The sequence below is a fragment of the Mauremys mutica genome, chromosome 20 (assembly GCF_020497125.1).
Source record: "Mauremys mutica isolate MM-2020 ecotype Southern chromosome 20, ASM2049712v1, whole genome shotgun sequence".
Lineage (NCBI taxonomy): Eukaryota > Metazoa > Chordata > Testudines > Geoemydidae > Mauremys > Mauremys mutica.
In genome coordinates this window covers 19,815,795-19,830,617 of record NC_059091.1, presented here as the reverse complement: position 1 = coordinate 19,830,617, position 14,823 = coordinate 19,815,795, and the positions used below count along the sequence as shown (strand labels likewise).

General features: G+C 45.8%; 1 protein-coding gene across 1 annotated transcript in view; it reads left to right on the top strand.

Moving 5' to 3' along the window:
* LOC123353813 (maestro heat-like repeat-containing protein family member 2B) overlaps positions 1 to 14,823 on the top strand; it is a 51,781-nt gene that overhangs the window by 23,375 nt on the left and 13,583 nt on the right. The window contains exons 23-32 of the mRNA XM_044995226.1: positions 336 to 415; positions 1,160 to 1,295; positions 1,463 to 1,558; positions 2,441 to 2,545; positions 6,641 to 6,764; positions 8,532 to 8,644; positions 9,463 to 9,615; positions 11,534 to 11,688; positions 13,046 to 13,208; positions 13,658 to 13,851. Of these exons, the coding sequence (XP_044851161.1) occupies positions 336 to 415; positions 1,160 to 1,295; positions 1,463 to 1,558; positions 2,441 to 2,545; positions 6,641 to 6,764; positions 8,532 to 8,644; positions 9,463 to 9,615; positions 11,534 to 11,688; positions 13,046 to 13,208; positions 13,658 to 13,851 (1,319 nt within the window). The remainder of the gene's footprint in view (positions 1 to 335; positions 416 to 1,159; positions 1,296 to 1,462; positions 1,559 to 2,440; positions 2,546 to 6,640; positions 6,765 to 8,531; positions 8,645 to 9,462; positions 9,616 to 11,533; positions 11,689 to 13,045; positions 13,209 to 13,657; positions 13,852 to 14,823) is intronic.

Here is a 14,823-nt window from a genome sequence, read left to right as displayed (position 1 = left end):
TATTTTATCCATTGGCTGTGACTGTACTACTGCAGTCTCATGAGCTACCTGCATGGCACCCAGAATGCTGGGTCCACTCTGAGCTTGGCAGGGATGCTAACATATATTGTGGGCTGTAACTGGAAGGAATGGCTTGTGTCTTGTGAGTTCTCTTTCTGTCCTCTGTCTAGCCTGCAGATGGCCCTACAGCCCATTTCTGAGGCAGAGAGCCTGCTGGGCACGCTGTCTGTTTATTCCAGGTCTGGCATATAGCCCTGTTTCAGGGTGTGAGAGGAAGGCCTCTCTGCTTTTCAAATCCATTTCCCATTTTTGATGTCCCTATTCATGCATTTCAGGACTTCATTAAACAGGAACCACTGGATTCCCTGGCATCTCCAGTTCGCTACCAGGCAGTTCTTGCCATTGGACATCTGAGGTAGGCTATTTTCTGCCATATTTCCTGGCACTGTGATGCCTTCTTATTTGTTAATTCATGAGTGTCAGGTTGGGAGCAGTCTAAAGCCTGCAGGGTTTGGCTCACCAGGGCCTCCCAGGGGGGCAAGAGGGGCAATTTGCCCCAGGCCCTGGGCCCCGCAGGGGCCCCCACGAGAGTTTTTCAGGGCCCGTGGAGTGGGGTCCTTCACTCCGGGGGCCCTGGAAAACTCTCACGGGGGCCCAGGTCTTCAGCAGCAATTCGGCCGCGGGGGGAACTTCCGCCCCGGGACCCACCGCCAAAGTGCTGGGCCTTCGGCGGCAATTCCCCATCGCCAAAGACCCCAGACCCCCTGAATCCTCTGGGTGGCCCTGTGGCTCACATGCTGCTCACCAGCAGGACTTTAGTTCTTAAGGATTTGAATGTGTCCATTTGGGGGTTTGTGCTCGAAAGACACAAGATTGGAGGTTGTGGGGCATGCAGTACAATGGAGCAGAGTTCAGATGGGGAGGGAGGTGTCTGGCTAGCTGGCAGGGGGGAGGAAGCTTGTGGGTTTCTCTAAAAGGAGATTTGAAGTTTTAGCTTTACTTCTAGAGGAGCCAATACTTAATAGAGGTGCAAAGTGAAGGGTTGTTTGCACTTGGGGTTCTAGATTGGGACAATCTCTAGTCATTGGACCCATTTCTTTTACTTGGAGGTGGTACTGAGTCTAATGCATGACTTTTCTCTCTATCTTTCTTCTGCCAGCAAGCTCAAACCATCTCTGACCCTGGAGGAAAACCGTGAGCTCCTTGGTCAGTGCTTCAAAAGTATATTTCCCCTTCCTCCCTTGGAGAAGATGAAAGAGGAAGACGGGACAGCAAAGGATGCTCTGCATATACAAGTACGTGACAACAATTCTCCTCCGGCACCATCCACTGTATTTCTGCCCAGCAGGCACTGGGTGATGGCAGTCACACATGGCCCACCTGCAAGGTTATAGTTAGCTTTCACCAGCCCACACACACAAATGATCTGTGCTGAGCCTCACTCCTTCTTTTCTGGTTTCAGTCACTCTATGTGAGGTCCTTGGAAGCCCTTGGCAAGCTAGTGGAGACTTTGCTGGAGGAAGAACCAACCGCAGACTGGTTCCAGGAAATGTTTGATGTGAGTAGACCATTGAACCGTGGTGGAGATTGTTTCTTGTGTTACAGCAGGGAAGAGTCAGAGATTTAGGGGGTCAAGCTTCAGTTGTGGAGGAATTTTCCACAATGGAGTGAATTTTAGGGAGAAAGCACCCAATTCTTCCTGGGATAAGCGGGCATGTGCCCCACTGAAATCCACAGAAGCTATGCCATTTTATGCCAGGGCTGGATTGGGACCAAGTTCTTACAGTGTCATTGACACTACTTGGAGCGGCAAGAAAATCACCACTGCAGTAGCCAAATCCAAGAGAACCAGTTGAAACTGATCACTTCTTCTAAGAGGAATTCATGAATATTGAGTTAAGCCCTGTGTATGGAAACTCATTCAGAGGAAACTTCCTGTTCCTCAGACATGAACAGAATATTGTGAAGGGCTGAGGGGTGGGGAGTTTGATGCACGTTCAGTATAAAAATGAAGTTATAAAAGGAGCTGGGCTGGGGGGACTTCTCTGCTCTTATTCAAATTAATAAAAAGAAATGCTTCTCTCTGTCATTTTGCCAATCAATGTGGGAGAAGTTGCCCAGGAAATAGAACACAGCAGCAGACATCAAACAGCATGCAATGTGCTAGACAGCTCCCATCAGACAGTCTACAGCAGACATCACATACACGGGCCCAGATTCATCTCTCATGTAACTCCTTTGGCTTCAATCACCAGAGGTGAATCTGGTCCCTGGGACTTGTATATCTAAGGGGCTCTTCCATTAGACATGTAATTCCTTTGCTACATGGAGGTCAGATGCTTTGGAGAGGGATTTTAGTGACAATTAAACCTGTTTAAGAGGAACTTTTGGGAGGGATTTTCTGGTACTAACTCTGTCCATTCCCCTGCTCTACCAACAGCTCCTAAGGACATGGTTCAGTTCGGGGAAGGAGTGGGAGAGAGAACGGGCCTTGCAGGCCAGCACCCAGCTGCTGACTGCCTATCAAGAGGTAGTTCATAGCACAGTGAGTATAGCCTTACTCTTCCTTGAGCTGACTTCCCTGCTTACATCAGATCTGACACTCAACGCAAATGCATGAAAAACTCTTCCAGGACAGCAGTTGGGATCGCAAGGTGACTAACATCCCTCTGCTTCCGTGAGAGAGAGGTTTACACAACAATGCAGTGACCACACTGCAGGCAGACTGCAAGAAGTAGAGGGAGACAACCGCCAAACTGATGGCTTATTCTATCATTAGATTCACCAAGTCAACAACAAAAGAGCTTCCACCCTAGTTAACAAGATGCCAAACACGGTCCCCTTTTGGCATTCCAGACTTTGGCTCCCATCTAAACATCCCTGTCTTGGAAGAGAGGGGAGGGATAGCTCAGTGGTTTGAGCACTGGTCTGCTAAACCCCAGGTTGTGAGTTCAATACTTGAGGGTACCATTTAGGGAACTGGGGTAAAAATCTGTCTGGGGATTGGTCCTGCTTTGAGCCAGGGGTTGGACTAGATGACCTCCTGAGGTCCTTTCCAACCCTGATATTCTATGTCTAATATAGTGAGGGGTTACTGGAAACCTGATTCACCATATGTGGGGTTCACTGATCATAAAGTCCCAGATGCTTATCCCCAGGTCAATGTGAATCTCAGGGCTTCCCCAAATATCACGCTGTCAGCCAATCCTTAACTAAATCTAAGATTTATTGTTAAAAGAAAGAAGAGTTACAAATGGTTAAAAGATCAATATCCAGACAAGTGACTTTCCATGTTCATAGTTCAGGATCACAACAGTGATGGAATAAACTGCTGGTTTGTAAAAGTCTCTCTGGAATCATCCCAACAGATCAGAATCCAAAGACAGCTTAGATGTAATGTCTGTTAGTTTTTCCAGGCATTTTCCAGGTTCTTCCAAATGATTATTTGGAAGATCTCTGTCCTATGGCTTACACTGTCCCTGTTCAACATTTAAACGGTCTAGAGATGATAGGATCAGGCCCGAGCCTTCTCTTTTATAGCTATTCTACCAGGCTGACAAGCCTACCTCACAGAAATTGTCACAGAAGGACCTTCCCCCAATGCAGATGGCCTGTTGTACTTTGCTTTGAAGATAATCTTCTATTTCCTGTGCATACACAGTAAACTAGTTACATTCATTCACATAAGGTAATTAGCCGTTCTTCCATTATAACACAGATAGTTAAGCTGAAGATAATGTAGAAATGATTGGTTTCCTGAAGTGTCTTACATCTTTGATTTTAAGGCTAACTGAACACCTTGCACACATAATTAAGGCAATTAAGCCATGAAAGGGAATTAGCATCTACAAGCTAATTTATTTACATTGTGAAACTTCTAACCCGGTATAGATAACCACAGACAAATACACTTAGCATCTATTGTTCATTTTTGAATGAGTCGATGATTGCTAGTCTAATGCATCTCTTTGAAATTCACATGCACGTGAACTGTCTTGATACAGTAGAAGTGTCTCTTGTTAAGTTATTATGGGTCATACACAGGTTGACTGGTCTGCCAGTGTCACAAATGCATTCTTGGTTCTTATGCTCCCAGGATGCTAAAGCTGAATTTCTATGTAATCCGCTAAGAACATAAAACATAAGAGTGGCTATCCTGGATCCCCCAGAAGAATGGTTCATCTACCCAGTATCCTGTCTTCTGACAGTGGTGGGTGCCAGATGCATCAGAGGGAATGAACAGAACAAGGCAATTGTCAAGTGAACCATCCCCTGTTGGACAGTCCCAGCCCCAGCGTCTGGCAGTCAGAGGTTTAGATACATCCAGATCATAGGGTTGCATCCCTGACCATGTTAGCTAATAGCCAGAGATGGACCTATCCTCCATGAACTCATCTCATTCTTTTTTGAACCCAGTTATACTTTTGGCCTTCACAACATCTCCCTGGCGATGAGTTCCACAGGTTGACTGCATTGTGTGAAGAAATGCTTCCTTTTTTTGTTTTAAACCTGCTGCCTATTAATTTCATTGGGTGACCCCTTGTTCCTGTGATATGTGAAGGGCTAAATAACACTTCCTTATTGACTTTCTCTACACCAGTCATGAGTCTATAGAGCTCTATCATAGTCCCTCTTAGTCGTCTCTTTTCCTAGCTGAAAAGTCCCTGTCTTTTTAATCTCTCCTTATATGAGAAGTTGTCGCATACGCCCAATAATTTTTGTTACACTTCTCTGTATTTCTTCCAGTTCTAACATATCTTTTTTGAGGTGAGATGAGCAAAACTGCACGCAGTATTCAAGGTGTGGGGGTACTGTAGATTTCTATAGCGGCATAATGATATTTACTGCCTTATTATCGATCCGCTTCCTAATGGTTCCTAACATGTTGTTAGCGTTTTTGACGGCATGTGGAGCAGATGCTTTCAGAGAACTGTACACAATGACCTGAGGTCTCTTCTTTGAGTGATAACAGCTAATTTAGACCCCATCCGTTTGTATGTACAATTGGGATTATATTTTCCAATGTGCGTTACCCAGTTCAGTACAGGAATCAGAGGCACAATGTTACCAGATGTGCCCGTTACTTTGGGGAGGCTCATTAATTAGGGTTACTCTTCTGTGGGGGAAGGAAGGGGTGGGGCGGTTCTGTAATTTTATTAATGTGCTACTTATGTCACTTGTGTGTTCTACTCCTTCCTTCTACAAGTCCCCTCCCAATGGAGCTCTCCTGCAGGACCTAGGTTCCCCAGGGCTAATAACTAGAACTAGACGAACATGCGCACACACACTAGCAGAGCAAGTCAATCAGCACTCCCCAGCTGATCCCCTCATATGTCCCTGTGTTCAGTGGGCTGGGTTAAGCAGCACTTTCAAGCTGGTACCCTCATGCGCCCCTGGTCTCAACAGGCTGGGTTCAGCAGCACTTTCTACTGCTCCCCCCACCCACTTATGTGCCCCAAGTTTAACACATTCCTATCACACTTTCACATTACAATTGTACTGGTAGTAACCCACTTGATGAACAAACCCCACTGTATTTTGGGGCACTACAGGGATCTTTAGCTTAGGTACAAGAAGCGTCGCTGCAGAGTAAATGGGGGAAGCTAAAAACACAAAAGAGTAAAATTGAGAGAGAGAGAGAGAGAGAAGCAACCAGCTGACCCATAACAGTTATTGATTGAATCATAGTGATAACCACACCAGGAGGGCTAAACAAACATAACAGCTACATTTTAAAGGTTAATACCTGAGGTAGGAAAGAAAACAGAGAGAGAGAGAGAGATGGATCCCACCCACTCCATGAGGCTTGAACTGGTCGGGGTTCCCAGGTGATGGTGGTAGCTCAGGGTCCTGAGTGCTGGAGACAGGCAGAGCCCCCAGCACAATCAGTCAGGAGATGGAATCCCGGTGGAACTGATGCAGAGTTGGGTCTATACATCAGAACCCTTACCTGGGCATAGGTAGGGGTTTTGTAGAGAAAATACAATGGTTCAAGGGAGAACACTAGATTTGTTTATGGGTAAACTGATGGCTCAAGGGTTTTCTTTAGGCTAGTCAATAGGAGCTGATCATTCTTGGCTATGGGTGTTGTTTTCTTCCGGGGAGCTCACAAGGCAACTAGGCTGCTTCAGTATTTTGGGATATGAGTCAAAGATTTATTACTAGAATTGGTCTGATAATTGCTGAGCTGAGTGTGTGCAGGCATAGGTTCATTAGCATCTGGAGCAGGGATTCCCATGATTCAATGCGTCCCTGCTTTTCTGGTCCCAGAGTTCAGTGCGGTTCTCTGTTCTTCATTCTTTATGCTAATCCCTATTCCATCTTTCATGCAGTTGAGGCTAGAGAGTTGTCTCTGTTCTTCATTCTGTATGCAAATGGAGATGTCTTAATCTTGTCACCCTTGTCAGGAGGCGTCTAGGTGTGTCTCCCCAAACCCTTCATTGTTCTCTGCAAGCCTTTTCTCTGATCGGTTTTGGTTCAAACAGAGATGGGAATTGGGGGTGTCCTTCAGGAGTCACACAAGCTAGATACTGTGCCCTGGTTCCCCAAAAACACAGAGCTGACTGGTATCAACAATAAAGATGGCAAGTGAAGTCTAGTACAGCTGGAGAACGTTCATTCTTCATTCTTTTTTAATTAGACTCAGGAAACTTTTCATCAGTTTGGATCTCTGATTGGAGCAATAGCACCATACAGCTGTGATTCACTGGCCACGTCTCGTCAGTGGGTGGTTGACTGTATCAGCTGCCTTCTCTGTATACAAGGTGAGGAGACCATTAGCAGGTATAAGTAATTCTTCAGCTTCTTTCACTGTTGTAATGTCCATTTTTCTGCCTGTCTAGTTCTTTCTGTCCTGTCTGTTGGCACTTAGATAACAGAGTGGTGGGCATCTTGTAAATAGCTCATTAGAAGAGACGATTATGATGTGTAAAGAGTGTGGCACACTTCTGGGAACTGTACAAATAATAAATGGTCTGCACCAGGTAGATAACTGCTCAGTTCCTTAGGGCTTCTCTACACAGGGACACTAAGGAGAGTTAATCCAAATGAACTAAAGGTGTAAATTTTAAAGTGTCATTAAACACGTGTGGATGCTCTGATTCTGAATGAAAATGGCCCTTCTTAATTTAAGTGAATTACATGAATTAAACTAACCTGAAAAAAGGCCCCTTTAATTCTAAATAAGTGTGTCCCCAGAGGTGTTTAATGAAGTTTAACTAATGCAGTTTGAAAATGAATTTGATTAGCTTTCTTGACTTCTCCATGTAAACAAGCCCTTGGTACTAAACATTTTCATTCTCTTTACCCTGCCACTGGCTGTATTGGAGGGGTTTCCTGGAATAATTCTTTAAACAAAAAGTTCTTGCAGCAGCCCTCTGTCATGAGCATTCAAAGCTATTGGAGTAAGTGTAGGCCATTTTCCCCTTTGTGAAAGAGTGGGACAGGGGTAGGCAATCTATGGCACGGGTGCCGAAGGCGGCACGTGAGCTGATTTTCAGCGGCACTCACACTGCCCAGGTTCTGGCCACCAGTCCGGGGGGCTCCGCATTTTAATTTAATTTTAAATGAAGCTTCTGAAACATTTTAAAAGCCTTATTTACTTTACATACAACCACAATTTAGTTATATATTATAGACTTATAGAAAGAGACCTTCTCAAAACGTTAAAATGTCTTACTGGCACGCGAAACCTTAAATTTGAGTGAATAAATGAAGACTCGGCACAACACTTCTGAAAGGTTGCCGACCCCTGGAGTGGGATGTTCTTTTCACCTAATGGGATAGATCTTGGTTTTTATTTAAGGCCATTTCCAATTAGGGTGACCAGACAGCAAATGTGAAACTCATGCAGGACGGGGGTGGGGGATAATATGAGTCTATATAAGAAAAAGACCCCAAAATTGGGACTGTCCCTATAAAATTGGGACATCTGGTCACCCTATTTCTAATTATTATTAATCAGTCCTAAAAACCAGTGCTGGTGATTCAGAAACAGAATAAGGGACTCCAGTCTTTGAGTGTACAACATAGAAATCCCAGCATTGTTTAGAAGTGACAGATGAGCCTGGGTTTCCTGCCGAAGGTTTTGTCCAGCCCCATCTCATTTACAACGAGAGTTTGGTGGAGGGATTCACTTCTACATTGGAACCCCTCACATCTACCTCCATGAGTTGTACTTGAATGTGAGATTAGATGTAAATAGTGAGAGCAAGTATCAGAGGGGTAGTGAGAGCAGAGACACTACTGAAACCAGACACCCTCAGAAAGCTGCTCCAAGCTGAATACGATGCTTGTTCATTCCTGTATCAGTCACAATAACATACCACTACTGTTAACTTTCAGACATTTAGGGTGTTAATCCCGACTCCATTATAGTCAACAGGAGTTTTGCCATTGACTTTGATGGGGCCAAGATTTTACACTATGCTGATAACAGCCTAGCACATGGATCCTCCTGTATGAATATCCATGCAGTAGAGGTTCAGTTTCATTAGTCGTTACAGTACTTTTTTTCCTTTTCTCCACTCCAGGCCAGCCCATGAACCTGGGGTCAGCGGAAGAGGAGCTGAGATGTCTCCGTGAAGAACTAACAGCAGCTCCGGACCCCGAGGCTCTGTTTCAGGCATCTTCCAAAATGGCCAGGGTAACTGACTCAAAAAACTTGTGCGGATGTTCTAGTGACCAGGCACCCTTCATTTTACATTTACGCTTTCATGATGCCTTTCCATACTTGGAGCGAGCTGTGGGCGAGGGGCATTTGTTGCTAGTAACCAGCAAGATGCTTTTCATAGATGTGTGCTATGAATGCCATGTAAAATCCAGATTCCACAGAATGTTGCACGCCCATGAAAATGCACACGCAGATGCGCACACATGTACCTATCCAGCTATCCATGAGAAAAAACTGTATTAGTGGAACATCAAGCTGAGAACCCATCCAGTCTTCATTCTGTCACCTTGTGGGTTTGCCTTAGCCTATATTTGTGTGCATGCCTCTCTTGACTTCATTGTATATATTGTAAAAAGATGCAGTGTATCTAAGAGAATACAAACTGGAAACTTACCTCCTGCATATCCAGTACAATGTTGTGCTAACTGTGCAACAGAAGCTTTGCCTCGAACCTGATCTCATTAGTGTAGAATACAAAAATGTAGTATATAGACTATGGAGAGAATTTTAATCCCAAATGGCTAGCTGGACATGAGGCTAATTAACAAATTGTTAATTAATCAGAGGGGTAGCTGTGTTAGTCTGGATCTGTAAAAGCAGCAAAGAGTCCTGTGGCACCTTATAGACTAACAGACGTATTGGAGCATGAGCTTTCGTGGGTGAATACCCACTTCGTCGGATGCAATTTGCTGATGCATAGATATTTTTCCATAGAGATATTAGGCCTCCATTTTTACAAGTGCTGGAGCCAAACATCATTGCAGTCTCTCCTGTTTTTGATTTGTTCCCAGGTTGTTAGTGAGTACTTTCCCCCAGAACAGGCCACAGCCTTTATTGAGGCCACAGTGGAAAGTATGCTGTCTGCCAGCCCCACCTGTGCCACAGCAGCTGGACTGTGGATGAAGGTTATACTGAAGGAGTGTGGAGATGCCATGCTTGATAAGGTAAAACGGGAAACTGGAGAGGTTTTCTGCCTAAACTCGAGGCTTTTAGATCTTTGCCCTCATGTGTAATGAACAAAAATCTTGCTGTTTCTCCCCCTCGGACATAGAGTCGATTCCATCTCTGTTCCCACCCTAAACTAGGCAATGGCAGAATCAATAGCAATAGACAGAGAGAATCCAAGGGAAAAGGAAGATGGTTGGTTATTTATTTGTCTGGCTTGTTGCCACAGTATTCAGCCAAGAAAGGCTTGAAAAAACACTCTGGGGAAAAGACAAGAAGACAGAATTAACGCCACTTGGAGGCATCCAGTTCTTAGGAGGCCAATGGCTAAGGGCTACCTGGATAAAAATAGCCCTGTAGTTATTCCCAGGGAGTCTGGAGCCTGGGCTCTGAGACCCACCCTCTTGCCAGGTTTCAGAGCCTGGGCTGCAGCCCGAGCAGGAACAGCTACACTTTTAGCCACATAGTGCAAGCCCCTCAGGCCCAGGTTGACCTGAGCTCTGAAACTCACTGCTGTGGGATTTTTTTGGTGTGTAGACGTACCCTTTAAGAATAGAAGGAGGGAGGGAGAAAACTATAGTGTCTTTGGGATCCACTATTTATATGCCTTATTCTGGAGCCCAGTGCGTTAGGGCTAGATGAAAGGAGCACTCCACAAATCTTCTATCAAGGCTGGTGAAAGGCCTCAGGACAGGGAACCCTCGCAGCAGAACTGCCACGTTTGCACAGTGTTTCGAAGATGTGAAGGGCTAGGAATGAATGAGAGGTCGTCACCTGTTCATAGTCCCAGGCATTTGCACACTGTGTTTAAAGCACTTGCATATTTTGTGCTTGTGGTTGTTTATGAACTGTGCATCCTTCGAGGCAAATGGTTGCATTTGGCTGCTTAAATCACACCTGCAAAATCTGGGCAAGCAAAGCCTTCTTTTGTGCATGCCAGCTGGTTTATTTAATGCATAGCTGGGCACCACCACATTAAATTACCTGGTATGTACAGGGAAACCCCGCTCAGGGGCGGCTCCAGGCCCCAGCACGCAAAGCGCGTGCTTGGGGCGGCACGCCGCGGGGGTGCTCTGCCGGTCGCCTGCGGGAGGTCCACCGGAGCCACGGGTGCCACCGTGCTTGGGATGGCGAAATGGCTAGAGCCGCCCCTGACCCTGCTATAATGCGCCCCGTAATAATGCGAATTCGGCTATAACACGATTGTAAGGTGGCTCCGGCCGCCCCAGGCCAAAAAAAAAAAGCAGCTGGAGCGCTGCGGAAGCGCAAAAGAGAGAGAGAAAAAAGAGAGAGAGAGAGAGAGAGGCTTTGTGAAGGGAGAGGGGCTGGAGTGCCCCCAAAGGGGGAAAAAAAGCAAAAAATGGAATGTGCCTTCCCCACTGCCTCTTCCCACCTGCCCCCGCTTACCCTTTTGGTGAGAAGAGCCACTCTCTCCCCAGCTGCTCCTCTCTCTTCCTCTGCCCGTTGCACATCTCCCCTGCTCTCCCCAAGTGTTTCCCTCTCTCCCTGCATGGCTGAGAGCCCCTGCTGCTGGAGCTCCACCCTTTCAGTTACTGCGGTGGGCAGTTCGCAAATGCAAGTAGTTTTCTGCCCAAGAGAAATCGACCGGCTTGAAACTGACCAACTTGAAATGGTAAACCCTGCTATACCGCGACCCCACATTTAGCGCGATCCAATTTTTTGGACCCTGATCATCGTGTTATAGCGGGGTTTCGCTGTATGTGTGTGTGTCAGTGTTAATTTTTACAGCCAAGTGTGGGCAATTGTTGTGGGTTAAAGTTACACAGACATATTTGAACGTTTGTTTCTTGAGGAATTTCTAAAAAATCAGCAAATGTCTAAATAAAGGTTTTGATTCTGTAGAATGAATGGAGAGAAAGAAAAAGGGACATTTCTTTCTGGTTTTGTTCCTTCCAGGTGCCAGCTATTGTGGATATAATATATAGCCACATGGCTACTATCCAGGAGGGCAGCTTGAGGCAATTCCTGCTGGAGGCAGTGTCTATTTTAGCTCACCATCACCTAGAGGCAGTGATCTCCAGCCTACTCAGCAACCATCTGCCAATGGACAGGTATATACCGCTACCTATTGCATTCATCTTGGTAAAACATGGATCCCACAGCTTTGCTGGGAGATGTAGGGCTTTATTTAAGCAGCAGACATTTTGGGATAATTCCTGATGGTTAATAGCCTGGGTCTTTCTCCAGGAAGGTCCAAGAGCATGGTAAGGTGGGGTGTGGAGAGAAATTAAGTGTCATTCTGTTTCCATTAATTCATAACTGCTTTGACATCCTAAAGACCTAACTTTACTGGTATAACTGGAGTGTATTGTTGGAAACATGTACTTCTCTAGCAGGGCTGGCTCCAGGGCTTTTGCTGCCCCAAGCAGCAAAAAAAGGGCGGGGAATAAAAAAACCCTGCGATCGCGATGTGCAGCTCTACTCCTTCGCTCTGAGAAGGAGTGAGGGACCAGCCGCCGAATTGCCACCGAAGACCCAGATGTGCTGCCCCTCACCATTGCCTGCCCCAAGCAGCTGCTTGCTGGGCTGGTGCCTGGAACCGGCCTGGCTCTCTAGACACCTGAATTGACCTCACTTTGGAAATTAGCAATTGCTGTTGATTTCCTGGTAGCATGACAGCTTCAAGTCCAATCCCTGGCTGATGACAAAGAATAGGGCCAATATTGTCATCAGACCGCCGCTTGGTATCGGTCAGGGTGTGGCTGCTAGAATAGAGTTGCTGTCCTTGGGATTTAAAACTGGACTGGAAGCAGATCCATCATTTCATTTAAAGGTCCCCAACTGGGTTATCAGTTATCAGTGCTGGAATCTAAGACCATAAGAACGGCCATACTGGGTCAGACCAAAGGTCCATCTAGCCCAGTGTCCTGTCTTCCGACAGTGGCCAGTGCCACATGTCCTAGAGGGAATGAACAGAACAGGTAACTGTCAAATGATCCATCCCCTGTTGCCCAGTCCCAGCTTCTGGCAAACAGAGGGTAGGGACACCCTTTGTGAAGGGGAACTAGGATGGCCATGAATATTCGTTCTCATAATTGTATGTCCAGTTAGTAGAAATGTGGCTTTTCTTTCATCCACTTGCCTTCCAAACCCTGGATCTTTGGGAGCCACATGCTCAGGATTCCATATTTACTGGGAAGTGGGAAAACAGGAACTGAGATTGGCGCTCTGTGTCCTGTCCTTCGGAAGTCTAGTATTAATGGTTAGGCTGCAGTAAGACTAGGTCACTTAACCTAGTTCTGTAACTGGAAACTCAATATTTAAACAGGAGGAGCGTTAAAGGAGGACAGTGCTCCTAACTTTCTCCTCATAGGCAAGGAGAAAAGTTGGTCTTTACTTAAATAGGACGCATTCAGTCTGAGCCACAAAAGTGTCCAGGGGTCACATGTAACTTCTGTTAAATTGCAGTTACACCAGTGAGCTGTGGAGATCTCTGGGGGGAGACCCCTTGCTTGCCACTCAGGTCCTACAGGTCCTAATAGAAAAAATAAAGACGTCAACAAGCCAAGAAGAAAGCATCACCTCAGAGACTGAAACTGACAGGCATTTGGCAGCTGCTGAACCTCTCTCAGTAAGTTAGATGACAGACACGCCTTTCAGGCTTTCCTCTGCCCTGTGACAATCCTGCTGCTGGAAAGCTAGAAGTGTGGTAGAATATTGCTGTGTGGGCACTTCTCCTCTGATGTACTGTTTCCCTGAGTCCAGCTCTGCTGTCTGTGGAACAAATACGCAGTTTTAGAGTATGTGGCTGATTTACTTAATAACATCTGGCAATTAGAGAGTCTTTGAACCAGGTTGCTCACAGTGCTTTGCAAATATTCCTTAGGACTCACAACATGCCTTGGTAGGTCATACACATTTTTACAGATGTGGGAAACTGAGCCATGAGTTAAGGGAGTTGCTTGCAGTCATTCAAGTTACCGGCAGAAGTGAAAATTCAGTACAGCTGATATCAGAAGGGGAGAAGAGGTGTGATGGTGTTGGGAGGAGATCTCATTTTTTACCATGCTCTCCTTTCAGGCAACATGTGCCATCTTTGAGGTGGTGTCAGCACAGCAGTCGAGCAAAGCTGTGCAGGAGCTGCTCCCAGAGTTGTTTCCTGTTCTCCTGCAGCAGGTCAGCCGAACCTCAGGACAAAAGATGCCTTTGCCAAGGATAAGCAGCTGGAGCCTATTCCAAAAAGACCAACAACATACTGAGGGCAACCCTTGCCGGTAATTAGAAGGAAGGGAGAGAAACAAAGAATTCCAATAGAGTTGTGTGACACTCCCCAGGAATTTCCAGGGTTATGAGGCACCTTACCATTGCCTGCCCTTAGAGTGAGGAAGTCTTGTCTGTGTCTGCTGTGGGTCAGTTCCCTAAAATGACCAGGCTCTGGCAAAACAAGCACTGCCATCCAGGCCTCCTCAGACCCCAGTCTCTTTGTACAGGTTAGTGATAGGCACACACCAACCCCCGAGTCTTCTGACCGTTCCGTATAGTGTCCAGACCTTTATCCACTGAACACCCACAGAATTACCGGGCGTGCTGTTCCCTATGGAACAGTACACACCAGTTTACTTCTTATACTTTAGACTCTATACTTTATACTTTATTACTTATACTCTATAGTGCAAAACACACAGCACTTAGATATATTTATAGGGCAAACAAGAACAGAGATGGTCAAAGAACAGAATTTCCAGTGACAGTGAGAAAGAATGCAAGCAAAAAATGGTTACATGTCAAATGAAATCATAACATGGTCCTAGAGACTAAACTTACCCAACAGGTTAACCTCCTGTCTAAAGATGTTTCTCACCCAACGTTCTCAACCAAGCCTGATAGTGACCCCGCTGTCCGTCTCGCTGTCCATCTACTTCCTAAGTGAAAGATGCCAGGGTGTCTTCTTTGTCCCCCAAATATACTAGAGCAAACCTTTGAGGTGTACCCCAAAATTGGGTCCCCACTCCCTGTCTCCTTCCTGTTACTTTTCTTTCTTTGAAGTTCTCACAGTCCTGAACTGAATGTGAACCCTACATGCTTAATTTACATGTAAACAAACAGATGGAGAAACATTTCTTGCCTTAAAGAAAACCATTTTTTCACCTTTCCTGGTGACTAGTCCCTAGACACAGATCATAAGAATGTAATTTTCAATGCATAGACATGGCTCTTTACACAGCATCTGTAGATGTGTTTCACAA